The following is a 25345-nucleotide window of genomic DNA, read 5'->3' on the forward strand; positions in this document are numbered from 1 at the left end:
GTGTAAAACTTTCTTGATAATTCTGGAACTTGTTCTACTTGATATCATAAGGGGAAATGATCAGACCCTTGTTTAATAAGATACTCAAGTAAAGTGGTTATCAAAAAAGGATGCGCCAGTAAAGCGTTAGGGGAGGTATTTAAAAAATCTTCATTCCCTAGACATGATCTGCCCAATCTTTTAAAGATATATCCTTCATGTGAAAAGTCCTCTATATTTCTCAGTTTCATCAAATATTACATTGAAGTGACCTTCCACCATCCACGGTGAAATCATACATATATGCAAACATATCATGTACATCATTCCTTTTAAATGTATGTTTTAAATCAGTCATTTTTTACGTCGGCCATATGTGCACTTCCCTTCATTTCCCACTTGTGAACTCTAACAATTATCTTTAACCTCAAAAGGACTTATTTTACGTGTCTTCTTTTCATTCTTCCTCGTATTATTACTATCCCCCTACAACCATTTGCAAGCAAAAACGACCCTTCCTAAGTGTCAAGAGTTGGGATTGATGCAATTTGTACAATTGATGAGAAAAATAAATATTGAAAAAGTTGGATATATCTTCTCCTTTCTCTTATTGTTTGCAACAGAATAACATTGCTGCAACGAAAATGGAGTTGGAGAATCTAGAGACGCAAACAAGAAAATTAACTTCATGGCAGATATTTGAATGAACCACCCGCTAGGTACAGCATCAAGCACCCTTGGTCGTGAAGAAATGGGTGATGAGGTTCACAACTTGAATGTTCCATGTTTTATATTGAATCTGTGACTGGTAAAAATATCACAAAATAAGCACTCTGATATCATTAGTTTCTTCAATACAGATAGATAATCGTGAACACTAAGCTAATTACCAGACCATTTGTAGCAATGAACTTTTTGTTGCTTCTATAGATAATCGGAGAAAGGATAAAGTGTCATCCAGGTGGCGAGGGAAACAATTAGGCTCAACATGTCGAAAAAATCTCATCTTTTGCCGTAAAACAAAAGGCCTTAATCAAAGCCAACAATCAAAAACAAATGGACGATAACAACAACAAATTTTTGAACTCACAGGTAAAAAAGTCTTCTCACTTCAACAAGGAAGAAAGATGGTCCGGAAGGAATTATGCTACTTTGGTATGGGTTAATACTAACATCTGGTGCTTCTTTTAAGTTCAAATTATATCATTGCAAATATCTGTGATGTATGTCTTTTTGAGGATTACTTTAAGCAACAGGTAAAAAATTCTAACTTGACAACCAGACAGTTCAGAAATGAAAACTCACAAGCACCTTGGTTCTTCATAATTCCTCAACAGATTCTCACAAAGAGCGAAGTATTTAGCTGTCAGTGGGAGTGAAATCAATGTCACATTCCTTGAAGGTCAAAAATCCAAAATTCTCAAACATTGTTCTTAAAGTATAAGAATGCAGCCTCAATCAAGATTCCGGACCAAAAACTTGATTTACGAAAGTCATGAATCCTTATGAGGGGGTTTTCTACTACACTTTTTTGGTTAACTTTCTTAAGAAAACAGATCAAGCAAGCTTAACTGCACTAGTCAAAGAGGCCCTCATTGTTATTTACCTTTTCTTTTGTTTTGATAACCAAGAATCCCCGAAGGCCACTAGCATGCAGTTTGAAACTTGATGGACAATGGGTCCACCCCTCTGCCTCTCTTCACTTAAATACTAGGCTTTTGTCTGCAGCGGGGTTCAAATGTGTGACGTGCACCTAACCCACACATCACACGTTACTCTCTCACCATAAGTGATAAGACCAAAGTCCTCGGGGCAAATACATATTCACCTATTAGTACTTACAGAGTGATAACTTATATACTGATATCATATTTGGGAAACGCATAAACAAATCATTAAGATATGTGAAAGACATAACATCTGAAGCACAAGAAATAAAAAGAAAGATACCTGGGAGAACAAAATTGTCCTTGCAGTTTGATATATTATTACTGAGCCACTCAATATGTATGACGAAGAAGCCTCATCTTAAATCTCATTATTGTTTGAGAAACGAAAGCAGTGACCAGATTTCTAACTCCAAGCCACTTTCTTTTTTCACTTACGACCCCTGTGCTTGCTCAATCCTTTATTATCACCAACTGCCTTTTGATTTGTTGGTGCGGACCCAAAGGCCCCCAAAGCATCAAGAAAGAACTTTTTGTTGGGGATGATTCCATCTTTGTCCATACAGCTCAGCAGTTTTTGTACAAGATCCTTCGTATCAGCTTTAGTGTAGGCCTTATATAGAAGTTTATAGGTAGAGTAGTGTATAGGGAAAGCTTTGGATGAATGAATACTCTCAAAAAGAACATGCGCTTCAATGGGTAACCCATTCATGCAATAGGCTTCAAGCATTGAATTCAGTGTTGAAACCTTCTTCTCTTTCTCATATTCCATTGCCCTATCAAATAGTTCTCTTGCTTTCGAAACAGAGTCGCAATGCCCATACATCATAATAAGGCACTCATAAGTGATGTAACTTGGCCTACAACCTAAGTCAACCATCTTCTCAAGAACTAATTCAGCTTTTTCTCTGAGTCGTGCTTTTCCATAGTTTGTTATCATTGAGTTAAATGTGGGAATGGTAGGTTTTTCCTTTGATTGAAGCAAACTTTTAAAAACTTGTTCCATCTTCTGAAATTCCTGCTTCTTCCCATATGAATCAATTAATATATTGAAAGTAATAATATCTGGTTTCAGCTGATTACTCTTCATTCGAGAGAGAACGTGCTCCATTTCCTTGATCATTCCATTTTTCCCATAGGCATCTATCAAACCATTAAACGTGAATATATCAGGAGTTACAACGCTCTCGTCAAGATCTTTCAACAAAGAATCTACCTGTTCAACATTTTTTGCCTGAGCAAAAGCTCTCAAAAGAATGTTGTATGTAACAATACTTGGGCTACAACGCTCCATTCCCTTCATCTTCTCAAAGTAACCCATAGCCTTTGTCAAGGCCTTGGATTTGTCTCGAGAGTGGAGATGGGCCGAAATAACTGCATTGTACACCGAGGTATCTGGACGGCACCCACTATTACGCATCTCAGAAAACAGCCACATTGCCATTCTAATCTGCCCTTTCTTCCCCATCACTGATATCAATTTCGAATAAACCCCATTATCTGCTATATACCACCGTTGTTTTTGCATCCATCTGAAAACCTACATATATTAGATTTCTAAGTGAAACAACTACCTCTGTAGATTTATTATATTTCACAAAAGTCATTAAAAGAAGGCAATTCCATTAATTAAGATGAAACACATTTTAAAGACAGGTCTTTTTCAGTAAAGTCTGTATAAACATATGGCAGAAACCACAGCACCTTCTGGCTTCTAGCACACACTACTTTGAGAAAACTCCAACAAAACGTTGAATACAAACCCATACATATAAACATGAATCTCGTCAACATCTAAACAATGGTTTTAAACTTTTAATGGCATGAAACTTCCGAATTTGCAACTAACATTTGATTGTCTAGCCCATTACCATTTCCAAAACTACTTGAGCCGAGGGTCTACTGGAAACAGCCTTTTACCTCCACGAGATAAGGTAAGGTATGCGTACATACCACGTTCCCCAGACCACCTTGTGGGACTACTAGGTCCGTCGTTGTTGGTTGCACCACTTGCAAAAGACATAGGGCTCGTTTGGCAGGGGAACAAGTTAAAGAGGGATTACTTATCCCAGAATTCTTATCCCACCTTCAAAGTGGGATAAAAATTAACAGTACAATCCTGGATAACAAATCACCGAATAAGTAATCCCACAATTTTATCTCAACCAAATATGGAATAAACTCATCCTAAAATTAATGTCCAGATTAGTTATCCCTTATCCCTCGTACCAAACAAACCCATAAACTTTTGCACTAAAATCAGAGATCATAAGCAGCAAACCAACCTACATATACACATTGCCAATAGTATAAAGATCCAAATAGCTTGATCAAGACATACATTCATTAGTCAATTCCACAATACTAATCAATCAATCCAAAACTAATTCAGATCGATTACACAAATTCTCTTAATATTGAATAAGACAATTAAGGGGTTCAGTAAAATCTCACACTTATCCCTACATAGACATACAGCAGCTTCCCCAATAAACAAAGAAGCAGCCTGGTGCACTAATGCACTAAAGCTCCCGCTATGCATAAGGTCCAGGAAGGACCAAACCATGTCTATTGTACCCAGTCTTGTCCTACATTTTTAAAAGAGATTGGTTTCACCGCTTAAATCAGTGAAGCCGGTCACATGACAACAACTTTAACCGTTCCAAGGCTCGCCGAGAAATGGAAATGCAAAATTTTGCAAAATTTGTAGGTAAAAAAGAAGGATGAAACAAACCTCAAGGCATTGAAGCCAATTATCAGTTTTGCCAAGTTGTTCAAAGAGCAAAAAACAATGTTCAGTCCTCACTAACTTAACATACTTATCCAGTGTGGTCACTAATGGCTTCTTATCACTGAAATTCATCATTACCAAACTCACCAGCTCCTCTGCCTCAGATGATGATGATGATTCGTGGGAACCCGACTTCCTCCTACCGGGTCGGCTCGACACAGAGCGGATGACATGGAAAAAGGGTCGGGTCAATTTGGGTTGTTGAAATGCAGCGAGTGTAGTAGTGGAGGAGGGAAGTGGCAGATTCATTGTTGGTTACTGCGGATTTTGCGTCGCTTTTTCTTGGGTGGAAAAAGACGGAGAAAAGGGATGATATTAGTGAAGTGACGAATTTACCCTTGAAGGGTTTTAAGGGGGGAGGGCAAAAGAGAGGATGGGGATTGAACCCTACGTGAATTGAACACGCAACCTTTTGATCTGGAGCCAGACGCGCTACCATTGCGCCACGATCCTCTTGTTATCTCGTCGATACTTTAATATTATGGTTCAAGTGTATTCGTCTGGACAGGTCAGACTAATGGAAGGTCTTCAACATGAGGGTATTTGAATTAACTTTTAAGTATTTTTGACTTTCAATTTTTTTTTAATCTATAAATTTTTTTTGTGGTGTTTGAAAAGATAAAACATACTTTTGAACATCTATTCTTAGGTAAAATAAAATAAAAGACAAAAGTTGGTATTCCCAACTTATGAATTTTAACTTTTATTTCTTCCGGACTACAACAACAAATCCAGTGTATTCCCACACAGTGGAGTTTGAGGAGGGTAAAATGTACATAATCCATACCACTACCTCCGAAGAAGTAGAAAGACTATTTCCGATAGACCCCCAGCTCAAGACAAAGAATAATAAACAAATTCATAATAAAGCGTAAAACAACATGGAATAACAAAAATTAAACACCCACAAAGTAATACCCTACACTAACGAACCAAAGGCACCCCCACCCTCATACCCCCACCCCAAAGCTCTCCTAACTACTAATTACGACCCATCCACATGCACTATCCTTCTATCCCAATTCACGTCCTCCAAACCTTCTTATCTAGGGTCATGTCCTCAGTAAGCTGTAATTGCTCCATGTCATATCTAATCACCTCTTTTCAATATTTCTTCGGCTTACCCTGCCTGAAACCATCAAAAGCTAGCCTCTCACACCTACAAAATAGGGCATCCGTGCTCTTCCTCATCACATGACCGAACCATTCAACCAAACTTTCCGCATCTTGTTCTCCATCGAAGCCACTCTAACCTTTTCCCGAATAATCTCATTCCTAACCTTATCACCTCTCGTAAGACCACACATCAAAGGCAATATCTGCATTTTCACCACTGTCAATTTTTGAATATGAGAGTTCCTGACTGACCAACACTTTGCTCCATACAGCATGGCCGGACGGACTACCACTCTGTAGAATTTGTCTTTAAGTTTGGGCGGCACCTTCTTATCACACAACACTCCTGAGGCGAGCCTCCACTTCATCCATCCTGCCCTAATACGGTAGGAAATATCCTCATTAATCTCTCTATTCCCCTGAATCATGAACCCAAGATACTTAAAACTATCCCTCCTACAAACAACCTAGGAATCCAACCTTACTACCATATTGTTCTCCTGCCTTAAGTTATTAAACTTACATTCCATATACTCTGTCTTGCACCTACTCAACCTGAACCCTTTAGACTCAAGGGTTTGTCTCCAAACCTCTAATTTATCATTCACACCTCCCCGCGTCTCATCAATCAATACTACATCATCTACAAAAAGCATACACCAAGGCACCTCTCCTTGAATATGCCGTGTCAACACATTCATCAATAACGCAAACAAAAATGGGCTAAGAGTCGATCCCTGATGCAACCCTGTCAAGACAGAAAAATGCTCTGAATCTCCTCCCGCCGTCCTCATCTGAGTCTTTGCTCCATTATACATGTCCTTAATCGGTATGATGTACACCATTGGGACCCCACTCACCTCCAAGCATCTCCAAAGAACCTCTTTAGAGACTTTGTTGTATGCCTTCTCCAAGTCAATAAATACCATGTGTAGGTCCTTCTTCCTTTCCCTATATTGCTCCACCAGTCTCCGCACTAGGTGAATTACCTCTTTCGCCAGCGACCAAGCATAAATCCAAACTGATTCTCTGAAATAGACACTATCCTTCTCAACCTCCGCTTGACCACTCTCTCCTAAATCTTTATAGTGTAACTTAACAACTTAATACCCCTATAGTTGTAGCAACTCTGGATGTCACCCTTGTTCTTAAATAAAGGAATCATGGTACTTCATCTCCAAGCCTTGGGCATTTTTACAATCTTGAAAATGTCATTAAATAATTCAGTTAACCACCTTAAACCAGCCCCGCCAGTAAACTTCCAAAAATCCACAAGAATCTCGCCAGGCCCCATCGCCCTACCCCTTCACATCTTGCGAATAGCCTCGCTGACCTTCTCCACCTTAAAATGCCTATAATAACTGAAATCACGACATCTCTCTGAGTGCTCCAGCTCCCCTAACATAATGTATCTATCCCCCTCATCATTCAAGAGTCTATGAAAATATAACTGCCATCTTTTCTTAATATGAACGTCCTCCACCAGCCTACTACCATCCTCCCCCTTGATTCACTTCACTTGATAAAGGTCACGACCCTTCCTCTCCCTAGCCTTAGCAAGCCTATACAACCCTTTTCCCCATCTCTCTCTTCTAATCCCGCATACAATCTCTCAAACGCTGCTGTCTTAGCAGCCGTAACTGTTAACTTAGCCTTTTTCCTTGCTAACTTGTACTCCTCCCTTTTTACTCGCTTATCCTCTTCATTCTTACTCTCAACTAACTTAGCATACACCCCTTTCTTAGTCTTCACTTTCTTCTTTACTTCTTTATTCCACCATCAGTCCCCCCGATGCTGACCAACCCGACCTATCGAGACACCCAACACCTTTCTAGTAGTCTCCTAGATGCACCTAGCTACCCTATCACATATACCATCCACGTCCCCTTACAATCCCATACCCTTATTTCCACCACGTTCTCTTTAATCTCCAGCGCACTCACTGGTGTTAAGCCACCCTACTTTATTCTAGGTCGACCCTCCTCGCCCCTTCTCTTCTTATCCTTATTTAAACCCAATTCCATCGCCAGAAGCCTGTGCTGGGTCAAAATATTCTCACTCGGAATGACCTTACAATCCTTACACAGCACCCTATCCCCCTTCCTAAGCAGTAGAAAATCAATCTGAGTCTTGGTTATTGCGCTTCGGAAGGTGACCAAGTGATCCTCCTTCTTCGGAATACTTGTTTTTTTTTCACATGCCCCTTGAGAAAAACATTAAGTATTGGATAAGTTGAGTAAATTATCCTTACTACATCTCTCTACTTAATACTTCTTTCTTTTGCACCACATTAATATCTCTTTATATTTATGATTAGAGTGAAAATCTCCCCCCCTCCCCAACCAACTTTGTTTTAAAAATCAAACTCCCCCCAACATTGCATAATAATCATACTCCCCTCTTTATCCTATTCAATGCCCATTTTATCCTTGTAATTTTAATCTTATATTTGCGTAATACCTCTTTATATATATATATATAACCTAGGTATTTATAGCATTTTTTAAGTTTATTAACATTATAAGTAAAATAATATTTTTTTATAAATTTATCACAATATTTAATTTTATTTCAATACTATATATATCAGAGAGTCATTTGGTGTAGGTGTAATTATAATAATTCGAGGATAAAATTCATGATTATTTTATCATGCATTTGGTTAAAAGTATTAGTTAACCTCAAAATTATTTATACCACCATTTATAGCACAGTGATGGGATAAGTTATCACATATACATATTGGAACAACTTATTTCGGGATAGCCAATCTCGAAATAACTTGTTCTCAACCAAGCCACCCTTAAGTTGTATATATGTATTAAGTGCATCTGTGTATATATTTTTCTGTTTCACCACTCTCTTACTACATCCGTTTTATGTTACTTGACTTTTGTTGACACGACACGACTCTTAAGAAAATTTTATATAGAGGTGCATTTTACTGAATTAACCTTATTAATGATACTTTAAAATTTTAAATATGTCTATACTACTACATTATGTAGTTATTTAATATGAGAAAATGATCTATTACACCCCCCAAATCTTTAGCTGAAATTCCAACTACACATTCAATCTTCACGAGAGTCTCATTACCTCCCTACACATTCAACCTTCACGAGAGTCTCATTACCTCCCTAAATATTTTTTTCGTATATTTAGTACCCCCACCCCCAATAGTTGTCCTGTCATGGAAGGTGAGAACACCTCAGTTGAGATATTAAGACTCCAAAATCATTAATTTAAATGCCACATATATAATACACGTCATTAATTTTAATAATTTAATAATATTCTCTTCTACTATTAATAAAATCCCAACGATATCTTTCTCTTCTCCAAAGAGATACCATTTTCTCCAAGCCTTCATCTCATCCATTGTTTTTGATTTTCTCTCTAAAGAACTTAGGGTTTAGTTGTTAATCCCAATTGCTAGTTTAATTCTTGAAGTTGTGATTTGTAATCTTGTCCAAATTTAATTTAGGATTCATAATTGTTGATTGATTTTGTTTGAATTCTTCAAATGACAAATGCAAAATTGATAAGCTTTGTATGGATGAATCAAACCCAATGCTCAATGTTATAGTGAGATGCTAATATGATATTTTGCTGAACTTGCAAACTTCATGGTCGAAATTAAATTTGGGAAGAAGATTTTGATCTTGCGCCTACTATGGTGTATGTATTTATTTTCATTGTATTTTGCTCCACTTTAGATTCAATTGATGCTAATGTACTGATTTTCAATTCTTTATAGGATTAAAATTGTAATTTTTTTTTATAGAGGGATGAAGAAAAAGTGGATCCAAGATCAAATTTTATCCTTTCAAGATTAGTGAACAAAATCAAACCAAATTGACAACTTGACTTTTGGAGGCTCATTGAAAGATGAAAATGGTGTAGGTTCAATAGGGAGATACTTTTATGTAGTTTGATTTGTGTTGCTATCATGTTCATCAACAATAAATCTATTGAAAGTAGTTAGATTGACTATTTATGGTATAAATTTTGTATGTTTGTCTACCTATATATATCAGATTATGGTGTGTTATAGTGTTTTAGTTAATTGTTCAATTGTGTCTTGTTTAAATTGTTTACTCTTACATCTTGTAATTACAATGTTGTGTTAACAAAACTATATAGCTAACATTATCACTATTTTGTAAAGACAACTGTTGTGACAACACAACTTTACAACACCATAACACTATCATTTAAACACAACAAAATATAATTTTCTTTATTTGAACACAATATCATCATTCATTCCAACTTCAATGCCTAACATAAGGCAAAATTCATCAACAAACTATTTTCACAAGCAAACAAAAGACAACATTCATAATGCCTAACATTAGGCAACATTCATCAACCTATGTCACATTCATAATGCCTAACATAAGACAACATTCAATAACAAACAAAATAAAAAATAGCAAGCCCCTAACTAATTCACCATCACAATTCTCAAATACAAAAAATAATTACATGTGAATTGGACTAACTTAAAATAATGCTTAAAATACATCAACATCACTACAATTTTCATGGAATCTTTGAGTGTGAAAAACTACTATTCTGACCTGGATTATTTGAACTGCTTCCCATTACCTTCTTTCTTTTCTTCTCTTTAAGCTCTTGAAGTTTTTTTGTTAATAATGCTACTTTGCCATTCAATTTCAACTTACTAGTAGTACTTGGTGTATAACCAATATTATCAGTTACATCAACTGATCTTGTCACCTTTGCTTGACTAGTAGAGTAGGTCTTACTGCAAGGCATGCCAGATTGCAATGAAGGATAAAAAAAATTCAAGAATCAAAATACATTAAAGAATCAGAATTTACACAGGCTATAATAAAGTAAGAGACTTACATTTAGGACTTTAAAGCCATTTTCATCTTGGAACACATCCATTCCCATTACTCTTGGCCTTTTTAATGGAGCTGTGCTTTTTCTATCATGACCCATTCCTCTTTTAGTAGTACCAATCATTGGAGATTATGCATAATAATTAGAAGGTGCAGAAGAGGATGCTGGAAAATCAATAGGTGCAGGAGGTACTTTAGGTAGAGGAGGTGCACTAGGTGCTACTGATGTTGTCTTTTTTGGTTTCCCTCTTTCTTATTTTTCTTGAGGAGATGCACTAATGAATTTTGATGAAGTTTTCTATACATATAAAAATAAGAGAGTTATAAAAACTATTGAGATAATTAGTACTAAATTTAAGTGTAATATTACCTTTGGTCTGTCTCTTTCCCTGCCTGAATTAACATTTTTTTTGTTGAGGAGATGCATTAGGTGTTTCTGGTAGAGTTTTCTACATATAAAAAAAGTGTTAAAAAAACTTGAGAATTAATAAAATAATTTACTAAATTCGAGTGTAAATATTACCTTTGGTATGCCTCTTCCCCTGTCTGAACTAGTAGGTATTGTTACTGATGTTGTACTTGGTTTTGCTGATGATGCACTTTGAGGGCACCCTCTTTTATTGTGGCCTCTAACGTAACACAATCCACATGTCATTGCTATTCCATTTCTAGGCAATTTTCCTGATTTCTTTGTTTCTCCAGCTTTCTTCCTCCTAGCCTTAGATGGTCTGCTAGGCAAGGTTGTGATTTTAGGTGGTGCAACAGTAATGTTTAAAGAAACTGACCACATTTCCATGTTTTTTACTGGTTCAAGAACATTGGCATAAGTTCTCAATATTGTAGCTGCTGTTAATATACTAATACAAAGGGTACATCTTGAACAACAATGTAACCACAACATGTGCACATGGTATGTCCTTTAACCGCCACACCCTACAACTACAAGTACTCTTGACAATATCCACTTTGTGTTGACAAAGCCCTTATTTCACTTTAAAATCAACCACTCCATTAAACTCAATGGTACAATCCATAGACTTGTGATGTTCTCTTCTAAAATCTTCAAACATATTAGAGAGTAATTACAATTCAAAGTAGTTGGAAACTCCTTTAAAGTGCCTATTCTTGTCATCATCTTTACTCTGGTTTCTTTAAGAATGGTAATGATGGTCTTGTGCCTAGTTTCCAAGATTCATACATTAAAACACTCCGTCATGTTATTATCTACATTTGCACACTTAACTTTCATGTTGAAGTAAAGCTTGCACCAGTAATTAATGTTGTAGTATATTAATTCATCCATAATTTTTTTTAGGACTAAACAAATTCATCCTTTTGTATGTTCTTCCTTAATTGATACTCAAATGTACGTTTGGCTACCTTCCAAAACTATTGTCTTCTTTTAAGACCTCTCCCGTCCTTAGCCCAATTAGCTAAGGTGTGCCTTGCAGATCTTCTATGTTTAGATTAAGGTAAAACCTCCTCAAGTGCTGCAAACAGTCCCTACATTACACATACATACCAAAAACAAGCTCAAATTAGGAAATAATTACATATACTAAGTTAAACTAAAAAGAAATTAAACATAAAATATTATACATACCTTTTTCAAATCTATAATCAAGGCGAGACCTTCACCTTCTCCAAGTCCTAGGTCATCCCTTATGCACCTAACAAACCAAGTCCATGTGTTTGTGTTCTCCTTTTCAACTACTACCCAAGAAAATGGCAACATCTGGTTATTTCCATCCTTGGCCACAATAACTAATTATTGGCCTTTTCAAATACGTGTAAGAAAATAACCATCTAAACCTATGCACTTCCTACAATGTACCCATGCCTTTTTCAAAGCATCAAAACAGGTGTAAGAACTCTAGAATTTTGGTTTACCTGCTGCATCAGCCTCACCAAGTTTGAAAACACAACTGGTCCTTGGGTTTGTCCTCAACAGTTCATCCTTGTAGTCAAGGATTCTTTTAAATTCTACAACATGATCACCCATTATATCTTTCAACACTTTATCTCTTTCTCTTCTCGCAGTAGTATTACCAACATAAAGTTTGAACTTTTTCTAATCAACTCTTGTAACTTGAATACTTTTATGTTTGGTGGCTCAATTATTCTTTCTCTGAAGGTTTCAGCTAAAAACTTTGCATTGCACAAGTAATTTTTAGTTGTCTTGTTGCAAGTATGCTTTTAAATGTAAGTTCTTATCGTAAAATTATTTGTTGTCTTATCAAGACTTGCATATAAAATCCATGGACAGTCATTCTTGTACCTAACTCTAATTTTTTTTAGCTCATTTACACACTTCTCCATAGGAATTCTTTTTCTTACTGCATATTTAGTCACTACTCTTCTAAATTCATTCACATCTTTAAACACCATACCCAGCTTCTAAAAAACTTCCTTTATAGTTAGGTATGAATGATTTTTAGAGTTGTTGTCCTTCTCTTTCTTGACAACTTCATAGTTCTTGCTCTACCAGATTCAACCACATTATGTTCATCATCACCACAACAATTATCTTCATCTAATTCAAAACTATCCTCAGCTGAACTTAAAAAGTAGGGCTCATCACCTCCAAGACTTCCTTTATGACTTACTCTACCTATTTCAGTTTCATCAAAACCTAGATCTGGTTCTGTTTTACCTACTGGTACCTCTGTATTTTTCATTAGTACTCTTTCATTTTTTTTCCTCTTTTAAAACTTCCTCTTTTCAACTCTCAACTCCCTAACCTCCCTATGTACATCGCTACCATATTTAGCTTCATCATTGTCTCCAACTAATTCTCCTTATGACGCAATACTATCCTCAATAGAGTAATCAGAACTAGTAAGACCAATATCTATATCATCAACTTCAGCAGCACTAGGTGCAGCAACACTTGGTGCAACAATACTGTCTGTAGTAGTGAAAAAAGGTATGGTATTGAAACAGGGTCCTCCATATTTAAATGGTCCTCACCTACCCTAAAATTAGGCATAGTATTAAAAGTTACACTAGATTTTATCATATCCCCATGACTAGCATTTCCTAATAACATGGGGCCTACAATAGGCTCATCAACCAAATGGTTGAAAAATACTCCCACCTCATCCCCATCTTCTAAGGAACACATCGTTCCTAAAATATACATATCATTATCAACATCTACTATAATGCCACTGTTAGGTGGTTTGATACTAAAGATGCAACTTGTACTGTATCTCAATTTTCTAATATAGTCTCTCAACTCAAAATAGGACATCTTATCTATATCAACATCCAAAAATTCAGTAATTTTTTCACCATTATACATTGGTTCCCCACTATTTAAATCTAACATACCACCATGGTACCATCTTAGAATAATTAGTGTAAACCCATTCATGTCTTACCTGAATACAATCAAGATAAGAGAATAAGAATTGCTAGACCAGACATTAATCAAAAATCAAGCAACATTATCAAAAAAGGATCCAATAGATAATATTATCAAAAATCAAGCATTACTCAAGTTTAATCCAACATTATTAGGCTTAAACAATGAATAAAAAACACATAATATGAATTTTCTAATGTAATCTGGTACTCTTTGAACAATGAAACAAGCTAATGCTAATACACACATAAATGCAATATCATGCGACTTACACAACAAAGAAAAAATCTGATTTCAACATAATAGTTGTAATATGATATAGATTGAACACCTACACAACACAATAGTAAGATGCACATGCTATTGCACACAATTAATTAGCTAATTTGTAAGATTAATAATAAATAATACAAAAGCCCTAATTTTGAATCATCGACTTAAACAATCAACAAAACACCTAATTAGATGCAATTATAAATGTAATATGGTGTTAATTGAAGACTTAAACAACATAATCATCAGATGTACAACTTAATTTCACACATTTAACTTCTTAATTTTTGGGATTAACAGTAAACCCTAATTAACACCTAAACAACCATAATTTTTAGCACAAACAACTCATCTTTACTAAATTAAAGCAACAATAAATTGATTAACTTCAAAATAACCAAGTCTTTATCAGTAAGATTCATTTCGGATAAGAATATTTAGAGAAAATTGCGTGTAAGAGAGAGAAGATAAAAAGGTTTTATTTAAGAGAGAGAAAATAGGGCTTGTTTGTTTAAGAAGAAAAATAAAAAACCAGAGTGGACCCAGAGCGTGGTAAAGATGTACATAGTATTATTTAGTTTATGTTGATAGGTAAGCAATTCGGGGAGGGAGGGTTACTAAATATAGGAAAAAAATATTTGGAGGGGGGGGGGGGGAGTAATGGGATGTAACACCCCGAGAGTTCCCCCTGGGCGCTACACGGTGCCTACGGTCACAAGTGACTATAAGCTAACTCATGCTGGTACCTACTGTGAGCACTGAATAGAATGCTAGAGAACATGCGAGGAACTTAACTGAAAATGCCATAAGGTTTAAATACGAAAAATGATACTGAATTAAAATACTAAAAACACCAGTCTGAAAACAATACTATAAGACTGTCAATAGCATCTAATAACTTAATAACTGACTGAAAGTGCCCGAAAGCCTCTAACTGACTGATTGTGGAGTTGATGGGACAAACCCTTAACTAACTCTGACTGAATCAAAAATACTGAACTGATAAGGTAAACTGAGGTAAATAAACCATGTCCTCGAAGTATGAGGACTCACCACTGCAACAACTGATAATCTTGTATGCCTATGCATGATTAGGGGACTGAGCGTCCGAACCTATGATATTAAAAATCATAGCGCAAGAAATAGGTATGCAATCAGTATTTTGAATGTACTGGTATGATAAATGAGGTTAGGCTAATATGCATGATTTCATGTGCGTGAGTAATTACTGACTGAGTGAATATCGTGAAGTACTGAGTAAAATGCATGAAATCTGTAAGGACTGAAAATGCATGACCAAGTATAACACATGTTCTGAATATAATCTATAAACTAAAATATTGAATACTGATAAATAGATAACTGATATCTGTATGCTATGGTCAACAAAACTGAAACTGATTACTGAGATGAATACTGGACTGAGATTGTGGGAGCTATCATCTAACCGACATACCCCAATGAGCTAATTGGGGTCCAATCTATGACCCCAGTTGGAAGGGTGTCAGTACCGTTCCACGAGTACTAACACATGGCTTCATGGATCCACTAAGCTATTGAGCAACCAGGATGTAAAGCCTAAACTGATGGGTGACACCTGGGCAGAGTCAAGCCTAAACTGATGGGTGACTTCTCATATCCTATCCTGGCTACGTAGTTCTGGAATGTAAGGGCTGCTACTAACGACTCTGCCTAACTGAAGGGGAAGCTGTCATCCCTACATTTGCTCAGTGCTAAATCCTACTCCTAATTGAAAGACCTGGAGTATTAGACTGGCTATGCTTAACTATTTAAAATACTGACTGAAAAGATAGGGATCGTAACCATTCGGTAACCATTCTATAATTACTGAAAACTAGGTAAGCAGCTAAATTTTTGGTATTCAAACCCCCAGGACTCAATAACAATAATAGAAAGATTATACTAAAACTTTGAGGACATCATATATAAGCATTTATTCAAAACTCATTTTTATAGGCATTTCATCAAACACTTGTAATTCATGGTTTAAGCTAAGCATGAGAATAGTTTTAAAACTTGTAGTAATAGCATGATTTTACTAACAAAATCACCAATTAAGGTTTAATTCAACGAGCAACACCTTTCAAATACGTGGGGATTAATAACAACAACAAATACATGTAAACATGGTATAAAAATAAAAATTCATGGGGATTTCTTGAAGTTGAATATTGAAGCCTAGATTTTTCTTGAAGAGAAATTTAGGTGAATAATGAGTGTACTAGGCTTAGAATAGGTTAAATCTTTTGTTTGACATGATTTGGGGGCTTGGAAAAAGACTAAAATACCCTTAGGAATTAAAACTCAGAACTGGAAATCCTGATTTTTCACCTTGGCGCGATGCGGTACTATCGCGTTGTGCCACTAGAAAGTGGACAATCCCGATTTTACACTATGATGCAATACGGTACTATCGTGTTGTGCTACTGAAAAATGGATGAGTGCAAAATTTCACTCCATCACGACGTGGTGCTATTGCATTATGCCACTAGAAAAGGGACTAGTTCGATTTTGAGGATCACCGTGACGCGGTATGATCGCGATGAGCTTTTGCCACTCTCTAAAAGTGCCAGAACTTCTCACCCGAGTATCAAATTTAGGAAAAATTTGTATTGTTGGAAAGCTAATTCAATTATCTATCTTTTGGAATGAAATATATGCTCGTTTGAAGTTAACTATAGCAACATCCTTCGCAAGAACTCAATCGGTAATGGATATTTTGATTCATTTAATATCTGGGAGTTGTTTGAGGCCTTAATAAACCTCAAATTCTCTCATAAAACTACCAAAGAACTATAATTTATTTATCATGAGCTTGAAGCATGGTTATAATATTGGTTTAGATTCTCGGGGTATTACAAGAACTCTCTATTGGGAACATTCATCCTCGAATGAGGTTGGTTAAGCTGAGAACACTAAGGACTTAAGGTTTTAGGCTGAATATACATGCTGATAACGTGATTATATAACCGAGTCTAAAATATAACACATGACGAAACTATTTTTGTGAATGCATGAATGATATGAGAATGATATGCAACTGTAACTGAGTATGGAAAAGAGAAATTTTAGGGAAATTATTACCTTAAGCTGAGTCTGAGTTTTTGGAGAAAAGATAAGGGTACTTGGTCTGCATATCTGCTTCTGCTTCCCAAGTGGATCCTTCAACGGATTGGTTTCACCAAGGAACCTTGACTAAGGGAACTTCTTTGTTCCTTAGTCTATGAATCTGGTGATCAAGGATCCTGACTAAAATTTCTTCGTAAGAAAGGCTATTCTGAACATCTATGCTTTCTAAGGGAACAACTACAACTGGGTCACCAATATACTTTTTTAACAATGATATATGAAATACTAGGTGCACTGATGCTAAGTCTGCAAGCAACTCAAGCTCATAAGCCATCTTTTCGAAATGGTTCAGAATTCTGTAAGGGCCAACATATCGGGGACTAAGCTTTCCCTTCTTACCAAACCTCTTTACCCCCTTTACAGGAAAGATTTTTATATAAATAAAGTTACCTATCTCAAATTTGAGATCCTTTCTCCTCATATCTACATAAGATTTCTGTTGGCTTTGGGCTGCCTTAAGCCTCTCCCTGATTTGCTGATCTTTCTCTAAAGCATCAAACACCAAATCAGGCCCTATCAAAGTGGTTTAACCTACCTCAAACCAAATAATCTGAGATCTACATCTCTTTTTATAATAAGCCTCAAATAGGGCTATCTGGATGCTAGAATGGTAGCTGTTGTTATATGCGAATTCAATCAAAGACAAGTGGTCATCCCAACTGCCCTGAAAGTTAATGACACGCACTCTCAACATATCCTCAGAGGTTTGAATAGTCCACTTTGCCTGACCATCTGTCTGAGGGTGAAAGGCTGTGTTGAGATGAACTTGGGTACCAAGACCCTTCTAGAAAGCTTTCTAAAAATGAGAGGTAAACTGAGTACCTCTATCTGAGATGATAGATATCGAAACACCATATAACCTAACTAACTCACTAATATAAAGCTTGGCATAGTCCTCGGTTGAAAAAGAAGTATGGACTAGAAAGAAATGGGTTAATTTAGTCATCTTGTCTACAATGACCCAGATCGAATCATGCTGAGTACGAGGCAAACTCGTGACAAAATCCATGTTCACTTTTTCCCACTTCCAAGTGGGACTACTGAACTCCTGCATAGACCCACTGGACTTTTGATATTCAATCTTGACCTGTTGATAAGTAGAGCACTTAGCTACAAACTCTGTCCCTCTTTATCCCACTCCACCAATAGATTTTCTGCCAATCGTGGTACATCTTTGTGGCCTATAGATGAATAGAGTAACACGCACCATGTGCTTCTGCTAGAATCTTTTATCTCAAGTTGTCTACACACGACACACACAGCCTACCCTGGCAATGTAACATGCCATCTACACCTTGAAAGAAAACCTCTACTTTCTGATCTCTGACTAACCCTTTCAACCTCACTAAACTGGGATCCCTATCCTGCTTTTCTTTCACTTCAGCAACCAAAGAAGATTCCAAACTATTCTGTACCCATACACTGCCCTCAGCTGAGTTAACCAAACGAATGCCTAATCTAGCCAATTGAACTCTATGAACTAACTTCTTCTTACCATTCTCAATGTGAGAAACACCACCTATAGACAGTCTACTGAGGGCATCCACTACTACATTGGCCTTTCCTGGATGATACAGAACACTCATGTCATAATCTTTCAACAACTCTAACCACCTCCTCTGGTGCAAGTTCAAATCTTTATACGAAAATACATACTTCAAGCTTTTTTGGTCTGTGAACACATCAACATGTACCCCATACAAATCATGCCTCCAAATCTTTAATGCAAACACAACAACTGCTAGTTCAAGATCGTGGGTAGGGTAATTATTTTTATAGGGCTTAAGCTGTCTAGAGGCATAGGCTATAACCTTACCTTTTTGCATTAAAACACACCCCAAACCGACTCTGGAAGCATCACAGTACACAACAAACCCATCTGAACCAGCTAGTAACATGAAAAATGGGGATGTGGTGAGTTGAGTCTTTAACTCCTGAAAACTATTTTCACAAGAATATGACCACTGAAACTTGACTTTATTCTGAGTCAATCTGGGTATGGGAAATGCAATAGACAAAAACCCTTCAATAAACCATTAGTAACAGCCAGCCAAACCCAAGAAACACCTGATATCTGACGGAGAAATGGGTTCGGGCTAGTTTCTCACCGTTTCGATCTTTTGAGGATCAACTCTAACACCATCAACGAAAATAATATGGCCAAGGAAAGCAAATAATATTAGCTAAAATTCATACTTACTAAAATATTTGCACTTAGTGAAAACTTTGCACTTACTAAATTTTGCGAACAACTGATGGGCTCTAAGAGTCTGCAATACTATTCTGAGGTGGTCTGCATGATCATTTTCATTACGGGAGTAGACAAGAATGTCATCGATTAAAACTATGACAAACATGTCCATGTACTTCTTGAACACTCAGTTCATCAAGTCCATGAAGGCTGTTGGAGCATTTGTAAGACCAAAGGACATGACTAAAAACTCAAAGTGACTATACCAAGTTTAGAAAGCTATTTCGGAATGTCACATTCTCTTACTCTGAGATGATGATGTGCAAATTTAAGGTCTATCTTAGAAAAGTAACTGGCACCCTGAAGTTGGTCGAACAAGTCATCTATTCTAGAAAGTGGGTATTTATTCTTGATCATGACTTTGTTCAACTGACGATAGTCGATGCATATCCTAAGGGAACCGTCTTTCTTACTCATGAGTAGGACAGGTGCTTCCCACAGGGAAATATTGGGACTAATGAATCCCTTATCCAGGAGGTCTTTCAACTGTTCTTTTAACTCTTTAAGTTTGTATGGAGCCATTTTGTAAGGCAGAATAGAAATAGGCTAAGTATCCAAAAGAAGGTCTATTCTGAAGTCAATTTTCCTTTCGGGAGGAACTCTGAGAAGATCTTCAGGGAACACATATAGAAATTCTCTTTCTATTAGAATTGACTCAAGATTGGAAGTCTCAAAGCTAGGGTCTTTGACTCACAAAAGATAATAGAAACATCTTTTGGATATTAATTTTCTCGCTCTAAGGTAAGAAATAAGTTGACCCCTAAACACTGTGGTACTACCCCTCCACTCAAGGACTGGTACATTTGGAAAATAAAAGTAGACGATTCTGTTTCAACAATAAACTAAAATATAGAAGGAATGGAGCCAATCCATGCCAAGAATGACGTCAAAATCTGTCATCTCTAGTTCTATAAGGTCTATTGATGTGACTTTTTGAGACACGGTAACTGGGAAGTTCCTATATACCCATCAAGAAACAATAAACTTACCCACTAGAGTAGATACTGAGAAAGGCTCTACCAAGGTTTTAGGACTGACTCCAAAGTTGACCGCTATATAAGGGGTTATAAAAGAAAGAAAAACTCTAAGATCAAGCAAAATATAAATATGTAAATGAAAGACTTGCAACATACCAGTAACCATATCAGGAGAACTTCCCTGATCTTTTCGGGACTGAAGTGCATAGAGCCCATTCTGACGCTGACCGCTAGTAGCACTGGAAGCGGTGCCCTGCTGGGTCGGGCGACCTACTGTAGCCGATGAATGATGAGATTGGCCCAATTGGCGCATATCTCTTTCCTTCTGAGCAACCAACCGTCACTGTCAAATCCTATGGCCTGGATTACCATACCTAAAATACACATTACTGCTAGCCATACACTCTCTCTGATGGTTCCTACCATATTTTTGACAAAGAGGATTCGTGCAACCACTGTTTATACTGCCTTGGGACTTAAAGCCTGGTGCCCTATCTCGATTGTCATTTTTGAACTTTTGCACAGGAGCACTAGTTGAAGATGGAGCTGGAGCTAATGATTTTCAAAAAAATTGAGGACAGTTACCATCCTTTGACCTCGGTTGAGCAAAGTTAGAACTACCTATCATATCCCTATTGCTCTTTCTTTCTCTCTTCTTAGTCTTTTGCTCTTCAATCTATTGAGCATAGACCATCAGCCTAGATAAGTCTATCTCCTTAATCAACATTATGGTCTTACGCTTCTTGACCATACTATCAGACATACTAGCCATGAACTTGCTTATCCTAGACCTATTATCAGCCACCACATGACAGCCATACCTAGCTAGTTGAGTAAATTTAAGGAAATACTCCTTCACGCTCATTTGCCTTGCCTCAAGTTGATAAACTCTAAAACTTTGAATTCCCTCAACTCCAATGGGAAGAATCTATCTAAGAAGGCTGTAGCAAACTCCTACCATTCTATGGGCCCTGCATCTGCACCTCTATCCCCTTTTCACTGCTTAAACCAGGTATGAGCTACATCCTGCTGTAGGTAACAGCCAATTCAATACTCTCATAGGAAGTCACCCCAATAGTGTCTGTTACCTTCTTTACTATGTCTAGGAATTCTTGTGGATTCTCCTTGGACTTGAATCCCAAAAATAGAGGAAGATTCATTTGAGTAAAGTCCCAAATTTTGCTGAGGCAGTATTGGCCATTGGGTTGGCCTGAATAGCAACTGGCCGCATATTTTAGGCTTCTATGGAGTGAGCTAGAGTGGTGAATACAGCTCTGAACTCTGCATAAGAAACATGCTCATTCAAGGGATCTTTTTAAATGGGCAAAGGCGCTGGCTGGTTTCCGATTCTTTTTTCATTAGTCTTTTTGGGAGGCATATTCTGTAAATAGAAGGAAAAGTTGAATTGGATAGAGAGTTTAACTCAAGCTCCTACTCATTCGTATGATATAAACACTGAAAGAAGGGAAACATTTCCTAAAATATCTTATAGCCTCTTATCCATAAGTGTGGCACACTTCACACCCATGCAAAAGACTATACCTAACACGGATTTTAGACTCTCTAGGATGCTTTAAAACTTTAGGATTTGATACCAAGTTTATAACGCCCCAACAGTACCCCATGGGCTCTACACGGTGCCTACAGTCACAAGTGACCATAAGCTAACCCATACTGGTACTTGGTGTGAGCACTAAATAGAATAACAAGGAACATATACGGAACTTAACAGAAAATGCCATAAAGTTTAAATACAAAAAATGATACTGAATCAAAATACTAAAAACACCTGTCTGAAAATAATACTGTAAGACTGTTAATAACATCTAATAACTGAATATTTGACTAAAAGTATCTGAAAGCCTCTAACAGACTGACTGAGGAGTTGATGGGACAAACTCTTAGCTAACTCTGACTGAATCAAAAATACTAAACTGATAAGGTAAACTGAGGTAAATAAACTATGTCCTCAAAGTATGAGGACTCACCACTTCAATAATTGATAATCTGGTATGCCTATGCATGATCAGAGGACTGAGCATTCGAACCTATGATATTAAATATCATAGCGCAAGAAACAGGTATGCGATCAGTACTTTAAATGTACTGGTATGTTAAATGAGGTTAGGATAATATGCATGAGTAATAAATGACTGAGTGAATAGCGTGAAGTACAGAGTAAAATGCATGAAATCTGTAAGGACTGAGAATGGATGACCAAGCATATGTTCTCAATATAATCTGTAAACCAAAATACTGAATGCTGATAAATAGATAACTGATATCTGTATGCTATGGTCGACAAAACTAAAGATGATTACTGAGCTGAATACTGGACCGAGACTGTGGGACCTATTAACTAATTGACATGCCCCAATGAGCTGATTGGGGTCCAACCTGTGACCCAAGTTGGAAGGGTATCATTACCGTGCCACGGATATGAACTGTAATACCCTGATATTCCCAACCAATAGTAAATCCATGCTTCAAGCTCTTGAGAAATAAATTCTAGTGGTTTTTCACCTTGGCACGATGCGGTACTATCGCGTTACACCATTGAAAAGCGGACAATCCTAATTTTGCTCTACGACACGATACTTTGCTATTGCGTTGCGCCACTATAAAATGGATGAGTGTGAAATTGTACTCCGGCATGATGCGGTGCTATTGCGTTGTGGCACTATAAAAAGGACGAGTGCGATTTTGAGGATCACCGCGACGGGATATGATCTCGATGAGCTTTTGCCACTCACTAAAAGTGCCAAAAATTCTCACCTGAGTATCAGATTTAGGCAAAATTTGTATTATTGGAAAGGTAATTCAATTATCTATCTGTTGGAACGAAAGATATGCTCGTTTGAAATTGACTATAGCAACATCCTTCTCAAGAACTCAATCGGTAATGGATATTTTGATTTGTTTAATATTTGGGAGTTCTTTGAGGCCTTAATAAACCTCAAATTCTCTCATAAAACTACCAAAACACTATAATTTATTTCTCATGAGCTTGAAGCATGGTTATAATATTAGTTTGGATTCTTGGGTATTACATGGGACACCCATGAAGGTTGAATATGTAGTTAGGATTTCAGCTAAAGGTTGGGGGGAGGGGCGGGTAATAGACCATTTTCCCTATTTAATACTATAGGTAAACAAAAACATAATAGAATTCTTTTGATTTCATAAATTGGATAACTAAATTAATATAACTATTTTTATTATGAGAGTCAAGTGATAAGAAACGATATTATAAATAAATAAGATATGATTGTCATTAATAGAGTATTACATAATTATAATTTATCTACATATATAATCTTTAAAAATTTGATCTGATTTTTATTCATTATTTTACATTTTCTGCATTGAAACATGTTTATAAAGTAAAAATTACTTACTCTTTTCACTTGTAAAATAAATATTGGAGTTTTGATTATTATTAAGAGAAAATACCCAATTACCCCCCTGAACTATACCCAAAAAAGATATGACACACCTCAACTTAAAGGGGGTCCTATTACCCCCTGAACTAATTAAAAGTGTAATTTTGACACTCTTGGTGCCTACGTGTCACATACGTAGCACACACATGTGCCTACATGGACACTTCAATGTGTTGTGCCACATAGGCATTAAGAGTGTTAAAATTACACTTTTAATTAGTTTCGGGGGGGGCGGGGGGCGGGGTAATAAGACCCCCTTTAAGTTAAGATGTGTCATAGCCTTTTTGGGTATAGTTCAGGGGGGGTAATTGGGTGTTATCTCTATTATTAATGAAAATACTTTTCTTATTATATTAATTTACTTCATTATAATTTACTTCATTGTAGATCATCATTAGCTATATATTTAATTAGTATTTCTCACTTTTTTTGTCCAAAAGATAAGTTCTTGTTTTTACGAAAAAATTGTTATATGGCTTTTAAAAAAAAATGAAAATATGATGATTTTAAAAAAGTAAAAAAAAGTTGATGATGAGAGGGTGCAATAGTCATTTTAAAAATTCAATTAGGATATAAGGAGGAATATGATTATTGTTCAAAGTTGAGGAGGAAGATTGATTTTCAAGGCAAAGTTGGGGAGAGAAAATGATTTTTACTCTTTATGATTAAGGATACATATAAAACTAAATAACTAATTATGTCTTGATTTTCTAAAATTATAAGTATGATAGGTCTTGTATTTTTAATAAGTGTAACAAGTACTCCCTCTGTCCCATTTTACTCGCCCCAAATTTCCTAATTTAATTTCTCATTTTACTTGTCATTTTTCATTAATCAAGACAAGATAATTTTTTTGTTCCTTTTTTACCCTTAATGTTAATTGTTTTTTCTTCAAATTAAAATGTAAACATCATTTAATAGGGATATTATGGTAAAATAACCATGTTATTAATTGTTTTTCTTAATCAATGTGGAATGTCAAATTGGGATGAGCAAAATGGGATAGGGGGAGTATATAACTTATGTCATTTTTAAAAGGTCAATCCAAATAGCCTCTTGCTACTACCAATGTTACCGCCTCGAAAAACTCATCTCAAGTTTTTCTTTGAAAGTGTATTGATTGAATAACTAAATAGGTTGCTCATGTAGTGGAGGAACTTCACATTTACTTTCTATCTAATGCTTGACTATAGTTGTTGCAATACCCTAAAAAAGGCTAGCTCCTCTTTTAGCTTTAGGAGAGGATGATGCCCTATTTTAATGGCCTTCAATTTGGTGGGCATAGAGCCTTTATCCCCACCCCATCACCACCACTAACTAATCCAACGAAACTCAGTATATCGTGCATATTCAAATTGAAGAGTCTTGACGATGATGTAAATAGTAGACTTCTGATGAAAAATTTATTAAGATCAGTCCATGATCCATAGGGATGTTTTCGTGTGTCGTATTTAATA

At 36.3% G+C, this 25345-nt stretch overlaps 1 protein-coding gene across 4 annotated transcripts; it reads right to left on the reverse strand.

Moving 5' to 3' along the window:
• Positions 1-474: 474 nt before the first annotated feature.
• On the reverse strand, positions 475-4842 carry LOC107851370 (pentatricopeptide repeat-containing protein PPR5 homolog, chloroplastic). 4 transcript variants are annotated; one of them, XM_016696368.2, is made up of 4 exons: positions 4381-4825; positions 1930-3186; positions 1291-1342; positions 475-784 (listed from the first exon to the last, which is right to left on the reverse strand). In XM_016696368.2, the coding sequence occupies exons 1-2, from the start codon at positions 4684-4686 to the stop codon at positions 2077-2079; spliced, it is 1416 nt and encodes a 471-aa protein (XP_016551854.1). In that variant the 5' UTR covers positions 4687-4825; the 3' UTR covers positions 475-784; positions 1291-1342; positions 1930-2076. The 4 variants fall into 4 exon arrangements, with proteins under 4 accessions (XP_016551854.1, XP_016551853.1, XP_016551852.1 ...); XM_016696367.2 differs by having other exon boundaries at positions 1285-1342; XM_016696366.2 differs by lacking the exon at positions 1291-1342 and having other exon boundaries at positions 4381-4842.
• Positions 4843-25345: the final 20503 nt, after the last annotated feature.

Source organism: Capsicum annuum, chromosome 12 (assembly GCF_002878395.1).
Source record: "Capsicum annuum cultivar UCD-10X-F1 chromosome 12, UCD10Xv1.1, whole genome shotgun sequence".
NCBI lineage: Eukaryota > Viridiplantae > Streptophyta > Magnoliopsida > Solanales > Solanaceae > Capsicum > Capsicum annuum.